The sequence below is a fragment of the Hydra viridissima genome, unplaced genomic scaffold (genome assembly GCF_058129835.1).
Source record: "Hydra viridissima isolate aposymbiotic clone 2 unplaced genomic scaffold, HvirCarnegie_v1 scaffold_7, whole genome shotgun sequence".
NCBI lineage: Eukaryota > Metazoa > Cnidaria > Hydrozoa > Anthoathecata > Hydridae > Hydra > Hydra viridissima.
In genome coordinates this window covers 8,273,033-8,290,604 of record NW_028324306.1, presented here as the reverse complement: position 1 = coordinate 8,290,604, position 17,572 = coordinate 8,273,033, and the positions used below count along the sequence as shown (strand labels likewise).

General features: G+C 29.7%; 1 protein-coding gene and 2 pseudogenes across 2 annotated transcripts; 1 reads left to right on the top strand and 2 right to left on the bottom strand.

Annotated features, from left to right (window-relative positions):
• Nucleotides 1–3,238: 3,238 nt before the first annotated feature.
• Nucleotides 3,239–14,565, bottom strand: LOC149885987 (uncharacterized). The gene is made up of 3 exons (XM_090092523.1): nucleotides 14,391–14,565; nucleotides 3,585–3,768; nucleotides 3,239–3,430 (listed from the first exon to the last, which is right to left on the bottom strand). The coding sequence occupies exons 1-3, from the start codon at nucleotides 14,451–14,453 to the stop codon at nucleotides 3,375–3,377; spliced, it is 303 nt and encodes a 100-aa protein (XP_089948649.1). The 5' UTR covers nucleotides 14,454–14,565; the 3' UTR covers nucleotides 3,239–3,374.
• On the bottom strand, nucleotides 6,477–9,375 carry LOC149885988 (uncharacterized; annotated as a pseudogene). Its single transcript, XR_016453989.1, has 3 exons — nucleotides 9,258–9,375; nucleotides 8,049–9,048; nucleotides 6,477–7,887 (listed from the first exon to the last, which is right to left on the bottom strand). The product of XR_016453989.1 is annotated as an uncharacterized LOC149885988 (transcript).
• Nucleotides 14,566–15,397: 832 nt separating the features above from the next.
• Nucleotides 15,398–17,572, top strand: part of LOC149885986 (uncharacterized) — a 3,604-nt pseudogene continuing 1,429 nt past the window's right edge.

Genomic DNA, 17,572 nt, shown 5'->3' with positions numbered 1-17,572 from the left:
CAGATTGCAATTCGAAAATTTTTTTTCGAATTGGAATCCGAACTAATATTATTTTTACGAATTTATAGGGATTCAGAATAAGGAATGATTTTGAAATAAGATTCATTTTTATTTATTTATAATATTCAATTATACAATCAAACGAAATATATCCATGTTAAGGAATAAAAAAAGTCAAAATCACACTGAAAGTTAATCATTTTCCAAAGTCATTTCCTGACCACACAATGTCTTGAATTTTGCTGATTTGCTTAGAGTTTTCTTTCATATATACCAACATCTCAACTTTTAAGATTGGCAGATTGGTTCTTCTAGAGCTGTATATATTCTCTGCTGTTGAGAAAACTCTTTCAGATGTTGATGATGCAGTAGGTATACTGAGGTTTTTTTCTGGCCAGGCTTGGCATTATTGGGTAAATATACTGGTCTTGTTTCCAGAATTCCAGTACATTTGTACTTCTTGGAACTGGTTTTGCATTCAAATACCCCTAAATTTCAAAATGAAATGGCTTTCTTGGTGCTTGTTTCACCTCCAGGATTAATGTAATCTATACCAAACACTTTCTTCCTCAGTTGTTCAGCGAAATCAAAGTTATCATCATCTTCATATCCAAAATTGAAGGGGAAGGAGTGCTTTGGCTAGCCAAAATTTCATTTTTTTTTACAGTTTTTCCATAGCTTTCTTTACTACAGTTTTGACTACTTCAAATTTTTCCCCGTCATCCACAAAGCACATTCCCTTGCTGTTAGAATCTAAAAGATGAGCATTTGAGAATTCAATATTCATCAGCTCCCCTTCGAATCTTTTTTTTAGATCTTTATTGAATTAGTGAACAAGCTCTAAGGACACCTTGGTTTTTGGCTTAACACAGGCCTTACATTTTGCCTTGTTTTCCTCCACCTTGTTGAAGAATTCTCAAAAATTAAATAGCTTAGGCATCTGAAAAGAAAAAAAAAAATGAAATAACATAAACATGGAATAAATCGGATTATTTTAATTTTTTCTTAATATTTGTCTCAACAAAAAATGATATTTTTGAGGCATACATATAGTTTTAATAAAAACTATATGTATGCCTCAATAAAAGAACTAACTATTTACAATAAAAGAACTAATTATTTGCCTTAATTGTTGAAAATTAACGTAACAACTTTTCAAACTAGTTTTTATCTCTGATTCTATTTTTATTTCTATTTCTATTTAAGTTGAAGAAATATAACAATATAAATTTTATCGGACCAATCCACTAATTGAAGCAAACCGCAAAGCGAATTAATTCGCAAAGGAATTCAATCCACAAAAAAATTAGATATATATCCGCAAAAATTCAGCTCGAAAAATTCTTAACTTTTAAATCAAAACAATATAATAATGGCTTACCGTAATAGATGTAAAAGAAAAATAGAAGACTTGTTGATTTGTTGAACGAATTGTTATAGGTTAAGATTTCCAAATAGTACTAATTGAAAATAAAAAAGAAATCCACTATTTATATGACGAGCACATTATAAAAATGTAATTTTCTTGGACCGCACCATTTAATGGTTTTGCGAACGGAACGCGATTCGTATAATTCGCTAAGCGAATTGAAGTTAAATTGATTCGTAAAATTTTTCGGATTAATAATCTGAACATAAAAATGAATCCGCAAAATAAAAATCCGCTTGTAGTCCGTAAATTAATTTTCGAATTATGGTTTGCATTTAACAATCGGACTGTTTTAATCCGCAAAATAAGTCGGATTGACTTTTTGCGGATTTTACGAACCGAATCGCCGGTTCCTAAAAATGATTACCCAGTAAAATTCCGGTCTTTTTTTTGTTTAAAAGAGAGCAGTAAACTTGTTTTTTTTCTTTTATTTGTGAGTGTAAGAACTGAGAAATCCAGATGTTTTGTAAAAAGTTCAATTTCAATACCTGCGGTATTGAAAGGTAAAAAATTCAGTAAGAAATTAAAAAAAATAAAATTTAAATCTTTTATAATAAATAATCGCGCTTAACATAAATTATTATTTAATCATTTAATAATACATCAATAGATTGTTAAATAACAATTAATAATTTATATTAACATCAATAGTTTGTTAAAGAATAATTAATAATTTATATTAAGCGCGTTTGTAGATTTAATTTAATTTGCCGTAAGTGTAAGTTCAGGTTTCTGTTTATTTAAAATAAATGTCAGCAAATAAAAAGTCATACAATGAAGAAGTTGTAATAGAGAAGTTACAATAAAGTTGAAGCTGCGTTAGCTGATATAGAAGACAAATATTAGAATCATTAGAATCATTAAAATCATAGACAAATATTAAAATCAAAAAACTGCATTAAAATATGGCATTCCATTCTCGAGATTAATAGGGTGCAATAACAACAGTTTTGTAAGTTTGATGGAAAACAGGGTTAACAACGGTGCTCTCAAAGAGTGAAATATTAGTGTGAATAATTTTACATGGGGTTATGGTTTAACACGGAATAATGTCGTGGATTTCGTGTGCAGATACTTATATCGTATAATTCAATCAGACATTCAAAAATGCCTGGCTAAGCAAAGACTGATCCTATGCTTTTATGAGCCGCTTCTTACACTCAAGAAATAATTAATTTTTTTGAATTCACTGGAACCAATAAAAAAACATCCATTATACAGCGAACAATTACTGCAATGCTGGTGGACACTTTACAAAACCTTTCGTGGTATAAAAAATAAAACAAAACTTTAGACCTAGGTATTCTTTGTTATGTCGTGATAACAATTAAGGGTCTGCGCATCGTTTCATTTCCATATCGTTATCATTCCGATATGATATCGGGAAAAAAAATCATCGGAATAGCGAGAGTTCCGGTATATACCGAGATTCAAATTAACTACAATACCGGTTTAAATTTTTATAACGATATTAAGTTGACACTTTTTTTTCCCGGTATTGGTATGATAACAATATAGAAATGAAACGATACGCAGACTCTTAATAACATTTTAATCTTGATTTTTCTACCAGCTCATTCATCTTATATTCTACAGCTATTGAGCAGAGGTGTCTAATGTCATATTAAAAGAGCGTGGAAGGCAGTTTTTGCCCAACATTATAAAAATGCAAAATGCAAGAGTTTTTATAAAAATCATATTCCTCTTTTGCTCAAACAGGTGTTTGGAAGTGGAAAATGTTTTACACGCACGCTTGTTTTCAATGTATTGGATTTATTCCACTCAACAAAAACAGCATTAATCAACAGGCATTAGTAATCTCAAAAGCATTTAAAACAAAAACGTCTTCAACCCCAGTGCCAACAACACAGCCTTTGCCATCATCTTCTAAATCAGCCATAGCAGTTTCTTTTTTAACAAGTACAACAGCTCCGAGGTTTGACAACTATAGAGCACAACATGAGAGTATGAAAAAATGGAAAATGAGATGAAGAGCTTTTTCTAAGAGAAAAGTAAGAAAATCTTAAGTATAAAAAATCTGGGCAATCTAATATTTCGAAAGTTGCTGGCCAAAGAACTCGGAATTATTGATTGTCTCAAAAAAAGTTAAGTGATTCAAATTAACTCAAAAAGAAACTAAAAAAGTAAAACCAACCGCAAACTCTCAATGCCGTCCTAAAACCCTGCAAGTCATTAAATGCAAAATGTGTAAAAAAAAATAAGTTCCACTTGATGTCATACAAGAATCTAATTTGCAACACTCGGCTCTGCAACAAAGCATGTTTTCCAAACAGATTTGTGATGGATTCTTGGATTGATGGAATTTTGATTTCTGTATCCTAAGTAAAAAAAATCTTTTATTATAAAATTTTAAATTTATTAAATGTATTTTATATTGATTGGTTTATTAATAGACTTCCTGCCAAAAGCAATTAGTTTTTTTTTGGTTTTCTTATTTTCAAATACAACTTTTTTTTAATAGATATATTTTTTAAAAATGTCTGTCTTTTCTTATTGCATATCTTTCTTTAAAAAAAAAAATCTTGCGTTATTTACGCAAAAAAAAAGGAATTTTGCTTACAAAAATTGGCTTTGCGTAAGAAAAATCCTGTTTTTTTGCGTAAATTACGCATTTTCAGCTTAATAGGATTGGCCCTTGGTTGTAACTATTTGGTGATCGGTTTGCGCCAATTTTACTATTATTACAAAACTTTGCGCTCTCCTACGTAAAACTGGGAAATTTGGTAACATTTCATTACAAATTCGCATTATTTACGCGTTAGAAAGCGCAAACAAGAGTCATTTTGCGTTTACCATAATTTTGAGAGTATAATTTTTTAGTAAAATTAATACATATGTGGAACAATTTTTTAAGATGTGCATAATAAATATATAAAATATGTATAGTAATAATAATAATAATAATAATAATAATAATAATAATAATAATAATAATAATAATAATAATAATAATAATAATAATAATAATAATAATAATAATAATAATAATGATAATAATAACAATAATAATAAAAATAATAATAGTAATAACAATAATAATAAAAATAATAATAGTAATAGTAATAGTAATAATAATGATAATAGTAATAATAACAACAACAAAAACAATAACGCTAACAATAACAATAGCAATAACAATAATGATAATAAAAATAAGAACAATGTTAAAAAAGCATGTAAACAAAAATAAAGTGATATCTGAACACTGACTACTAATCGTGGCGGGGTTTTTTTAATAATTTGTAATTCTATTTTCTTTTTGGTTTATAACATAATAATATGTAAATATAATAATAAATAATCAACATTCAACAACATGGAGAAAAATGGTTTTTTGTTCAGAATTTGGAAAAACTTTTAAAAGTTTTTTTAACGTTTCTTTTAGATAAATTTATATGAACACAGAGTAAATTCTTTAAAAGTAAGAAAATGAAACAGTTAAGATACAAATATTTTGTTTAAAAGAATTAAAGCAGTTATGATATTTTGACTTAGTTGCACTTTGATACTGTCCCTCAGGTTGCCGATTAAAAACATTAGCATAACCCAAATCTTGTAATTACTGAATATTAATTGTTTTCAAATCTTTAAATATTGTACACGTCATTTTTATTTTTTGAAAATCTGCTTATGAAACTTATGCTTGAGTTCTAAGTCTGAAATATTTTTTTTTCATTCATTGACTTCACAGACTGTTGTTTAACCAGATACCAAGAGTCAAAAACAGGGCTGTGGAATCGGAAACGGAGTCGTGGAGTCGAAGCTCATTTTGGCTGGAGTCGGAGTCGGAGTCGAAAAAATTGTACCGACTCCGACTCCGGTTTAAAAAAAATCTTTCAAAGTTTCATAAATTTCATAAGGATTTTATAGATGTTATTCATTAAAATATTTTATGTTCTGTCAGTCTAAAGCACAAGTATCAAACTCTAGCCCTCCAGTTGTTACAAAACTACAAGTCCCAGGATGCTCTGAAAGCTGTAGGATATCCAGACACAATGGGAATTGTAGCAACAACTGGAGGACAAGGAGTTTAACATGTTATTTTTAGGCCGTTAAAACAGTGATATGCAATAGGGTATTTTGCTTCTTATCACTGAGAAACATATATCACCTCCCTTGCGCTCTCCTCTACCTTCCCTTAAACTATATAACTTCATGATCCCCCAACTCCCGACCTTAATTGTCTGGCACTGTGCTACATATTCTTAGTAGAAAGCTAGGCGTGCCACCATCAAGCACCAAAGAGTTGCTACACAAACAGAAAGACTGTAAGTATTCAATTAACTTTGTTTCTCTGGAGAGAGAGAGAGTATTAGAAAATTAGTGATTGAAAAAGCTATTAAACAAAAAGAAGAACTTAATGAATCTCTTAAGGGACGCTTTGTGTTTCTTAACAGAGTGAACTATTTTGCAATCAATCTTTAATTATTTTTTGAAAAAAATGAAGCAGTTACTAGGGTTGTTCGCCGTAAACAAAAACTTACAAAAATTTCGCATTTTTATCTTCCATATTTCAAGTTGCTATTGCGGAATTTGTTCTTGCGCAAATTCACCTTCCGTAATGCGTTATACGAAAAAAATAAAAATTATTCCGTAATAACTCTTTACGAAAAGAAACTTGCGAAACAAATCATTTCGAAAGAATACTTGCGAAACAGTTCCTTACGGAAGGAGCGTTTCGGAATGTGCGCTAACGGAATAGACTCGAAAGAATTCATTAAACTATTATACACAAAAATGTTATTATTTATTATTTAAGTAATGTTGTTAAATGATTCTTCAATAGTTTTTACATACATATATATATATATATATATATATATATATATATATATATATATATATATATATATATATATATATATATATATATATATATATATATATATATATATATATATATATTAGGGTGGCCCTTATATGATGATAAAAAATTAAATAAAAGCAATGTTAAGTCTGACCATTTTAAATGGTTCCATTTCATACAAAAAAATTATGTGTAAAGTTTCATAAAAAAATATTAATATTTAGAGGTGGCTCAACGCCGTCAAAGTTTTCTCATATACGAATTTTTGATGTCTGTGACAGAATTCAGCACATTTTGCCATCAGTTTCATACAGAAAATTAATTCTAACTACTAAAAACAGTTCTTAATTACAGAGACAAACACAGAAACAATAGAATACACAAAGTTACACATCTTCACTTAGTGGAACTAGTTAATTGTGAAGTAAGGTGGATTTTTTCACATTCGGAAAGTTTGCCCGGTTCTGTTCGATAACCTGCAGAGCATATTGCAGCTGTTCTTCGCTCTTAAATCGGCCAGACTTTGTTGCATCTTGGATCAAGGCAACTCCTCGTTCTGCATGGTCGTTTGTTACTGCCTGGGATTTCACGATTGCCTCTGCAACCTTGAAGTCATCTCTCCTGTTCCATGATTCAGGATCTTCGGCCAGGAATCCATCTGGCATGCCCAGAATAGAAAACAGGTTTCTGCTTCTTTTTGAGACAAAATCAGGAAGCGTTTTTTGTTGTACTGTCGCCAAGTCCACCACGACACGTTTCAAAGGTACTTCTTCTCCTTCCTGTTCTAATGATCTTTTAACAATTTCGCGTTTCGTAGTGAAATCCACTTCTGGATCGAAGAGGCTGAAAAGGATCAAATCTTCTGACAGGTACCAAAGATGGCCCGCAAGCTTGCGTGATGTTGCGGCACCAATATCTTGATCAGGGTAAGCCTAGAGTTGTTGAATAAGTTGTAGATCATTCCTAGCGGCTTTGTAAGCCAGAGGCGCCAAAAACCAGAGCGTGATATAAACCTTTGCAAGAAATATGTTCACACGTAGGAGGCCACGAGACTCTCGCAAGGTCAGCTTAAACTGTGATCGAAACAGCCAAACCTTTATACTGTAAATGGCTTTCGCCATCCATCGAGCTTGATGCATTGACCCAGGCGCTCGAAAATTCTTCCAATCTGTAGGCTTTCTTCCTAAAAAGATGAGCATCAGTTTGAGCAGCTCGCGATAGTCATCTCGTGGCTGATGATCTTGCAGCTGATGTTCACAGAAAACAATGATTACATGTTTGACTTCGGAGAGTTCAGCTGAGGCAACATCATCCGAAAAGGCATCTTCATAACTTTCCTGGTCAAAGGATGACCACTGTGCTTGAAATCGTTTGAAAACGAGTATTTCCCGAGCTTTACTGGGTCCCATACAGACACAAAAAGCAGCAGCCAATACCAGTTCCATGATGTGATGTCGACAACCAAAGTGCAGTAGAGGCCGCCCTAGTAGCTGTTCGAGAAGAACGCAAGCGCCAGACAGCCGACCGGTGTTGGAAGAGGTTGTATCGAAACACATACCATGGACAAAGTTTTCCAGCTCCCATTTTCGGATAACATCATAGACTGCTTTGGCCTCGTCTTGTCCAGTGCCTAAAAAGTAATTTATAGTAGTCTTTATTAAAGTTTGTCTGACATGATTTCACATTCACATTTCATAATAATAAATGATTTCGAAATTTATAAAAACATTTAACTAAAATAAAAGTAGGCATATATATTATACCATTATATATTATACCATTATGTATAACCTGCAGGAATCTTTGGAATATCCAAAAGCTTTGTCTTCCCCATTGTTGTGACAAGAATGGGCAACCTATCCACCTTCTCTGTTCCAGTCAGATCTTGCATCAGCTTGCCATCCCAGTGTACTGTAAGAGCAGTATTTGGCTTGAAATGTTGAATGATTCCGGAGGCAATTTGCTGTCGGTGTTTCCGACGGAGTCGTTGGATGGTTGATCTATTCAAAGCGAGTGATTCAGCGTCTTGTCCAAGAGCCCTCGAAGCCTCAACGATGACCATCATAGCAGCCCTGTCGCTCATTTTATTTCTATCAAGCATAGATGCCAGCTGTGGTGAAACAACACTTTGGCGTCCTCGCTTTCGTGATGAAGAAGAAGGAGTAACAGTACTTGTGCTTAGAACTGGATCCTCATCTTCAGGTTCAGACTGACTTTCTTCTGAATCAGCGCTGCTGCTCTCCAACACAGCTTTATCTAGCAAGGTGTTTTTATCAAGTTGAGATCGATGTACTCTCTTTTGCAATATCTGCTTTCTCTCATTCTGCTTTTTTTGTTGTTGAAGCAGAACCTTATCGATTCCGCCCATGCAGCCAGGTCGTCCCTTTTTTCTTTGAGATTCCAGAAAGACCTTATCTTCTTGATTCTCAATTAGCTCCATGGCGTCAGCATGTGCAATGTCGAACAGTTCTTCTATTGCGGCTGAAAATGCGGTTTCATTTGTTTGTTGAGTCTCGGTCTTGCGGCTCTTGTTTTTCTTTAGACTTTTCCACTCGAAGAATAATTGCTCAAGCTTTTTGATGGAATCTTGATGATGCCTGGTTGGAATTTTAGCTCGAAACCAGAAATCTTCAACTTTCTCAATAGCGTGGGTTGCAGCCTTTCGAATATCCTCTTTCAAAACATTGTGGAGATGTAGAAAGTGACCAAGAACCTGCTTCCCTGATGGCAATTTACTACCTTCAATTCTTTCAGCAGGGCTAACAAGATAAATTTGTGAACGCAATGCCATCTGAAAATGCCAAACAGATTTATACTAATCATCATAATATTATAACATAATGTTAAACTATGCAATTTTTGGCATAAACAAATTACAAAATTACACATGCCATTGACATGCCATGCAATAATACAAAACGAAATCTACAGTCATACAGACTCCCTCATATAATTATATATATAACATAATATATTTTATAATTAAATTGACATACTAACCTTTGCTGATTGCTAATATCTGTGATTATTGATAACTATTAAATAGAAATTTTATTTTGATTAATTAACAAACAACAGTAGAAGAAGAAATTTATAATACAAGATGGCTACAAAGAACTAGCACAAGATTTATTTAAATATTATATAAGATGCCCAATAGGTGCTAATATTAAATTATATTACATGTTTAGTTTTGTTTACTGAAAAAAATGACTGAAGAAAATTATGAATTAATAAAATTACTGAGGAAAATTATAAATTATTTATTTAGATATATTGAAGAACATTTTTTTATGCGTTATTACCTTTATATTTATTATAATTTTATATTTAATTATTTTTTAGATTAGTACATTATTGAAACATGATATCTAGTTCAAATTATTGATTGAAATATATTTATTCATTTAATATTCAAAATCATTTATTGAAAAGAACCTGAAATTTTTTTTCGCCGATTTTGGTATTCTCACAAAACTAAAGCTTAGTTGAGCCACCTCTAAATATTGTTCAATCCTGCTCATATTTGGCCTGAATTATTTTTTTATATATTGGAACTCATCTGAGGGGTCAGACAATGATATTTTAAAACTTCAAAAATAAGGGCCACCCTAATATATATATATATAGATATAGATATATATATATATATATATATATATATATATATATATATATATATATATATATATATATATATATATATATATATATATATATATATATATAGATATAGATATATATGTATATATATACACACACATATATATACATATATATACATACAGTGACCAAGAAAGATTAAGAAAGTTAGGACAGGGTGGGGTGCTGAAACAGAATATAAGGGGGCCTAACGCAGCTAAAAATTTTAAATTTTAGTAGCGTTAGGCCCCGTTATATTCTATAATTAAATATATTAAATATATTATAGTAATTAGTGTTTTAGTTACCTAGTTAATTATACGTATTTGATTCATAAAAGGTAATAAAATATTTATAATTAGTCGCGTTTCGTAAGTGTTTTTCTGTTAAAGATAGCTGCAATAGAAATAAGTTTTAAGCTTATTTTTATATAGATAGACATTCTTAATATTTTAAGAAATAACGCGGACGATAAAATGAAATTGAGATCATTTGCTTGACTACTTTAGTACATGTATAACTTGAGATATAAAAAATAATAATAATTTATCAACTTATTTTGTAGCCACCTATGCACCACAATGGTTTCATGTCCAGGGAAGTCCTCCATCTACTACATTGCTGTAGACTTCCATTTCATGAATATTATAGAATTTTCTATTTTTATGTTTAAAAACTGAAATATATACAGTTAAGGATAAATAACTTATACATAAAATGAATGTAAATATAATAAAGAAAAAAATAATTTGTCACAGTTTTAAAGAATTTAGCAAAGCCAATTTATGGCAAATCGCAAGAATAACTAAGTATTTACTATTAACATAACATGATTTACAAGCTATATATAAACTAAATTTTATTTGACAAAAAAAATGGGTTATTATGTGCTTTTTATGACAAATGAAATAATATATAAAATATGAAAAACGAAAACATGAAATATCTGGCCGCATTTTGCAAGATAATTATAAACTTAAATAACTTTTTAAAAGGTTTCGCTTTATCAAATGAATTATAAAAAAGTCCATAAGAAAATACACCTACTAAAAAAATAATGTATGTTGGAATATATATTATGGAGCTTATAGAGTAGTCGAGACAAAAAATGGCAACATCGGAAGAAATACTAAAAGAATACACAAAATTAAGGCTAGTGAATCAAGGACGAAGGAATTAAATGAAGTCAAATCTTGACAAAAAATTTTATTTAAGCTTTTTTATATTTCGCTATACTTTTTTTAGCCATTTTAAAATTACCCTTACAGGTCGATTTTATCATTGACGAGCTTTGTTTACACGAAAAAAGTTTAAAAAGTTTACAAATGTTCGTCTTGAGAAAATGATCAAATTGGCCTCTTTGATGTAAAAAAATAGGTTTGCCTTCCATCTCTTAAAGGTTCATGGTTAGCGCAAAGATCTTTCAAAAACAAGTGTTGAAACTTGTTGTACTATATGGGAAGTTCTTAAAAAGGTATTTCTCAGAACCCCAAATGACATAAAAGAATGGCAAAATATAATTAAAGAGTTTAATCAGAATTGGAACTTTCCACAATGTATAGGAGCTATTGATGGAAAGCATGTACCCATCGAGGCACCTGCAAAAGATTTTACAGCATGATTTTATTAGCCATTTGTAATACTAAATATTGTTTTACAATGGTTGACATTGGGGTCTATGGAAGGGATCATGATGCTGCCATTTTAAATGCAAGCACATTTGCTAGAGCATTTAATAAGGGAAATTTTCATTTACCAGAAATGTCTGAAATTGATCCTAAAGTTCCACCAGTCCTTGTTGGAGATGATTTATTTGCACTTAAATCATGGTTAATGAAACCATACCCAGGTAAAAACCTTACCGTTCAGCAAAGAGTTTTTAATTATCGTCTATCAAGAACACGGAGAACAATTGTAAATAGCTTTGGAATTTTAGCTGCTAGATGGAGAATTTACAAATCTCCAATTAAAGCAAAACCATCGAAAGTGGAAAGTATAATAAAGGCTACTATCTGTCTTCACAACTATTTGCGTTTAACAGACGGAGCACATTCTATCCATACTGGTTTTGTTGATATTGAAAGTAATTCTGGAATTGTTATTCAAGGAGATTGGAAAAAAGAATTTCAAGATTAAGCATGTTTGCTTAATTTCTTAAAATCAAAAAGTAATAGAACTGTTTTTGATGCATTTTCAATAAGAAATACTTTTAAAGATTATTTTAATTCATGTGAAGGAAGCCTTTCGTGATAATTGGACTATGTTCAATCATGTCACCACAATCCATTTAATAACTAGAGCATATATAATATACTTTAATATTTAACAAAGCAATACTTTTTTATTTTATTTTGATTTTAGATATGCCACAATAGTTACTTAAAAGTTAATAAAAGGCGTATATTATACTTCCATGATTTTATTTAAAATGTGTAGTTTTTCACATCAATTGGTTTAACAAAATAGTAAGCTAGACTAAAATATTTACATTATTTATTCACATTAAAAGGTTAAACAGAGAGGCTAGATTTTACACCTTTATCTGGAAACTCCAATTTGAGAAGAAATGCTTGTATTTGAACTTTAGCCAAAGCTTTGGAATAGTTGTTTAATCGCTTTAGTTGTGGAATTAATGATTTCATGAATAAATAATCTTCATTCTGCTCTTCTATCATCCTATACTTCAGTCGGATTTTCAATATTGGAGTTAGTTATTTCTAATGTTTTCACTAAAGTTTTGTCAAGTAAATCATTAGAATCTAATTTTTTTCTCTTTCTTTTAGTTTTGTTATTAGTACGAATTCACTTGACACTACTTGCACAAAAGAATATATATAATCGTTTTTTTCAGTCACATCTTCAGAAAAATGATTATTTAGCTCCTTGTTCAATGGATTATGAATATTTTCTACTTGCTCACAAACAACCTCAACGTTTTTCTCCACATTCGTTGTTTCTAATCTGGAATCAGAAGATGAACAAATATTCGATGTTGTTTCACGATGTTCTATAAAAGTATTTAGCCTATCGAGCTGAAGAAACTGAGGTGGAGCTGAATTCATTCCAGAACCTGATGGGATATTTCATTTTGATTTTAGCCAGCTTCCATAACTACTTCGAATGCTTTTATACTTATTTTCCGCTTGATTAGCAGATAAGTTTAATAGACGTCCAATTTCTTCCCATGCATTTTTCTTCCCATGCATAGTGTGAAGTGTACAAGTTCTCCGTTTTTCATTCCCATGACAGAGAAAGTGAGTTTAATATATCATTATCAAGTGACCAAAAAAACTTTTTATAATATTTTGCTTGATTTTAATGTTTTTGGATTGCTGAATCCAAAAACATTAAAATCAAGCAAAATATTATAAAAAGTTTTTCACATGAATATGCAGATTAAGAGAAATTCATTTTTTTAATCTTATATTTAATATACTTAAACATGTAGCATTCCACAATGAAAATAGGTTTGTAGTGTGGTAAATGGTATAAAACACGGTGTGTAAGTCTAAGTAGTGCTCTTAAAAGATAAAATTGTCTGTAAACAAAACCTGATTTAGGAAACATCTTTGGACACATAGAAAAACTACTGTTGAGAAAATCTTGCGGATATTTTTTGGGAGATTTTTTTAGAAGATATTTTTGGGAGAATTTTATGAGATAATTTTGTGAGAAAATCTAAAAGAAGATCTTAAAGGATATATTAATAGTAAATCAAAAAAGAGAATTTTTTTGAGGAAGATTTCGGAAAGAGCTTTTTAAAAAAAGAGAAAGTGGAGGTTTCAAAGAGAAAATGGTTAATGTAGAAATACACTTTGTCCACGAGACCAAAGGTAGAGAAAACTTTGGCTACGAATCCAAAGGTTAGAGAAGGTTTTAAATGACTTTAATTGCGTATAATTAACTTTATTTGTAAATATATATATTAAAAAGAATTTCTAAATATTTAAAAATATATAAGCTTAAGATAAATAATTAAGAATAACTAATGTAAGTAAGAAAAGAAAAGACTGCATCAAGTATTATTATTTTGTTTATATTTCGATTTAAGCATTATTATAACTATTACTATTTTATATTCTTTATATTTTATATTCTTTAATAAAATTCTTATTAAAAAGTTTCACCATTCTCACACTTTCTTCCCGAACAAACAAATTTCATTCTCGAAAAACACCGCCCTTACATTATTCACGCATTCACACTATTGCCTCACAAGTAACCACATACATAAATCCTCGCGTTCACAGTATAGCTTATCGTATTTGAAAGAATTTTTCTAACAGTTTTTGTTATATGTAAAATGTGTTTGTAATTAAGAAACATGGTACGTTAAAGTAAAATCTCTAATTAAACAATAGTAGTTTCAGCTTTTTTATTTTTTTAAATTTTTATCCAGCTGATAAAATTGATAATACTATTTAAACGTTTTTTAAAAGCATCATGTGAACTTATTTGTTTTTATGGAAATAATGTAACACAATTTCTTACTTTTTTACGCTTGCGGCCATTGAAGACTATGAAACTTTGTGAACAGCTTATACTTTTCACCATTTTTTTCTCCAACTAATTTTTTATTGGTAAAAACTAAATTTCGTATTAAACGAAAGATTGGTCTTTAACATCATTATTTTGTTGTTTTTATTTCTTCAACTTAACGATTCATTTTAAGGATCATATTTCCAGCAAATATTTGTTTAAGCTTTGATAATCTCACAAATATTAATTAATCTGAATTTGCGTCAAGAGTAAAACGCAGCCAAAAAATGATGAGTTTGACTCTCTAACAATATTATACCTGGGATTTTGCCTAAAACTAATTAAAGTTCAAATTTAAAATCATTTATTTTTGTCTCTCACACAGCGATGCAAGTTTTACTGTGAAATTATGCAACTCAGGGATGCAAACTTAAATAAATTTTAATAGGTTGTTTTGACGTAAAATAAAATATCGGCTGAAATGCAGTTACAAAGATTCCAGCACTGGTAACTAAAGAAAGGTTATGATAAATCTTTATTTTTTTTTTTATAACCTAAAAATGTATAAATAACCATTAAACAGTATATGCTTTGTTTTTACAAAAAGGCGCATTTTTAAAAAGTTTGTTTCGGAGGACAAAATACTGCCAACTGACAAAAAATCCATCTTCAAAGATATTTGAAACTCGTGCCTAAAATATCTACTTAAATTGGAACTATTTTCAAGATTTTAAAAATGATCTCTTCCTTTTTTAAATCTCGTCTCCGAAATATTTTTTCTCTCTCTCTTTTTCTTTCTCTTCCGAAATCTCCGTCCCAGTGGGCACAGAAACGTTTAAAAAACGTCTATTTCACGTTTTTATGCGACGTGTTTTTTTGGGCGTAATTACGCCCAAAAAACACGTCGCATAAAAACGGATAACTTACCTTCATATAACGTATATAACTTACCTTCATATAACTTACCTTCATATAACGATAACGTAACTTCATATAAACGGATATTAATATCCGTTTATATGAAGTTACGAAATCACGTCTTTTTTGGACGTGCCGTGAACGTTCCAGATAAACTTACAATGAACGTGTTTTGGTCGTTTATTGCACGTATACGTGCAATAAACGTCGACGTGAAGAAAGTCCAGACAGAATGTAGTTAATGTTAAATAATAGTTACATATCCATTTATATTTCGTTTCTTTTCTATAAAAAAAAACGGAAAATTTGGTTTGCTAGAATTCTTGACAACCAAATTTTCCGTCTCAAGAACTGGTCTTAAATCCGTGCAAGAAAAAACCAAAACACGTTCATGGTAAGTTTATCTGGGACGTTCACGGCACGTCCAAAAAAGACGTGATTTCGTAACTTCATATAAACGGATATTAAACCCAAAAGACACGTCGCATAAAAACGTGAAATAAACGTTTTTTAAACGTTCCTGTGCCCACTGGGTCGTTCCAGCGCAACAGTTCGTGGTGCTCGCTTTAAGTGATCTCCAATGTATCGGTCAATGACATCACGGGTGTTAGATTCCGATACGAGCGCAGCTGCAAAAAAAAAACAACAATATATATATATATATATATATATATATATATATATATATATATATATATATATATATATATATATATATATATATATATATATATATAAAAGAAACTGCTTTTATATAAAGCATATTATAAAACATGCTTTTTAAAAATACCTTGAATTTGGTTGAGATTTTATAATAAAGTGTGTATTACAAATACTAAAAAATTTAAAATTTTATACACTAAATAAAAAAAAAAAAGAAACTGCTTTTATATATATATATATATATATATATATATATATATATATATATATATATATATATATATATATATATATATATATATATATAAAAGCAGTTTCTTTTTTTTTTTTATTTAGTGTATAAAATTTTAAATTTTTTAGTATTTGTAATACACACTTTATTATAAAATCTCAACCAAATTCAAGGTATTTTTAAAAAGCATGTTTTATAATATGCTCTTTAATTTTTATTTATTTTATTTTTAATTTTTATTTATTTAATTTTTAATTTTAAATGAATTAAGTTTTTTAACTATATATTTATGAAATGTAAATGAGATAAAAACTGCTATTTTAGTATATGGAGAAAAAAAAGAAATGCAGTTCTAGAAAAGTTTGGAAATAATCATCAAAATTTTTTAGTTGCCCAAAGCGATAATTATCCGACTGTTGAAGTAGAAACAGAATTTAATAACGATTTCATTGAATCTAATTTTGATGAGTTTAAGTTACCAAAATCTCAGAGTGATGATCTTAAGTATCATAATTTATCTCAAAATTCAGCACTTGAGGAAAGTAGTAAAAGTCTTTCTGACTCTAGATATGTGATATTTGATAATAAAATAGAATATGATTTAGTGTTATGCTCAAAAATTGAGGAATGGTCACTTAAAAACAACTGTACGCGACAATGCACTAATGAAATTTTAGCTATATTTTTTTAATATAAGTTTAAAGTGCCTTTGGATTGTAGAACCTTATTAAAAACAAAAAGAAGTATTTGTTCCAAAAATGTTGATGGTGGAAATCATATATATCTTGGATTAAAAAAACAGATCACTAATCAAATAATTTATCATTCAATTCTTGATGTTAACATTTCTTTAAGCTTTAATATAGATGGTTTACCACTGTACAAATCCAGCTCTACACAGCTGTGGCCTATTGTTGGTCTTATTAAAGGTTACAATCCATTTTTGATTGGAATGTATTGTGGATCAATTAAAAACAAATGTCATTTGTTTTTAAAAGATTTTTCAGATGAATTAAAAATACAAACAAGTTCTCCATTTGTAGTTAATGACAAAAGTTACATGGTTCAAATTTATGCTTTTATTTGTGATGCCCCTGCTCGCTCCTTATTAAAAGGTATAGTTAATCATACCGGTTATCATTCTTGTGAACGATGTACTATTGTTGGAAGATGTATATTAAATCGAATTGTTTTTTCTCATATAGAAGTAAATGTAGATTTGCGTACAAATATTGAATTTATTGATTATACTTATGCTAACAGAGATCACAATGGAAGATGTCACCAACATGAAAAGTCTATATTCAGTGAAATAAATTCCCTTGATTTTATAAACATGTTTACTTTGGACTAAATGCACCTTGTTTGTTTAGGAGCTACT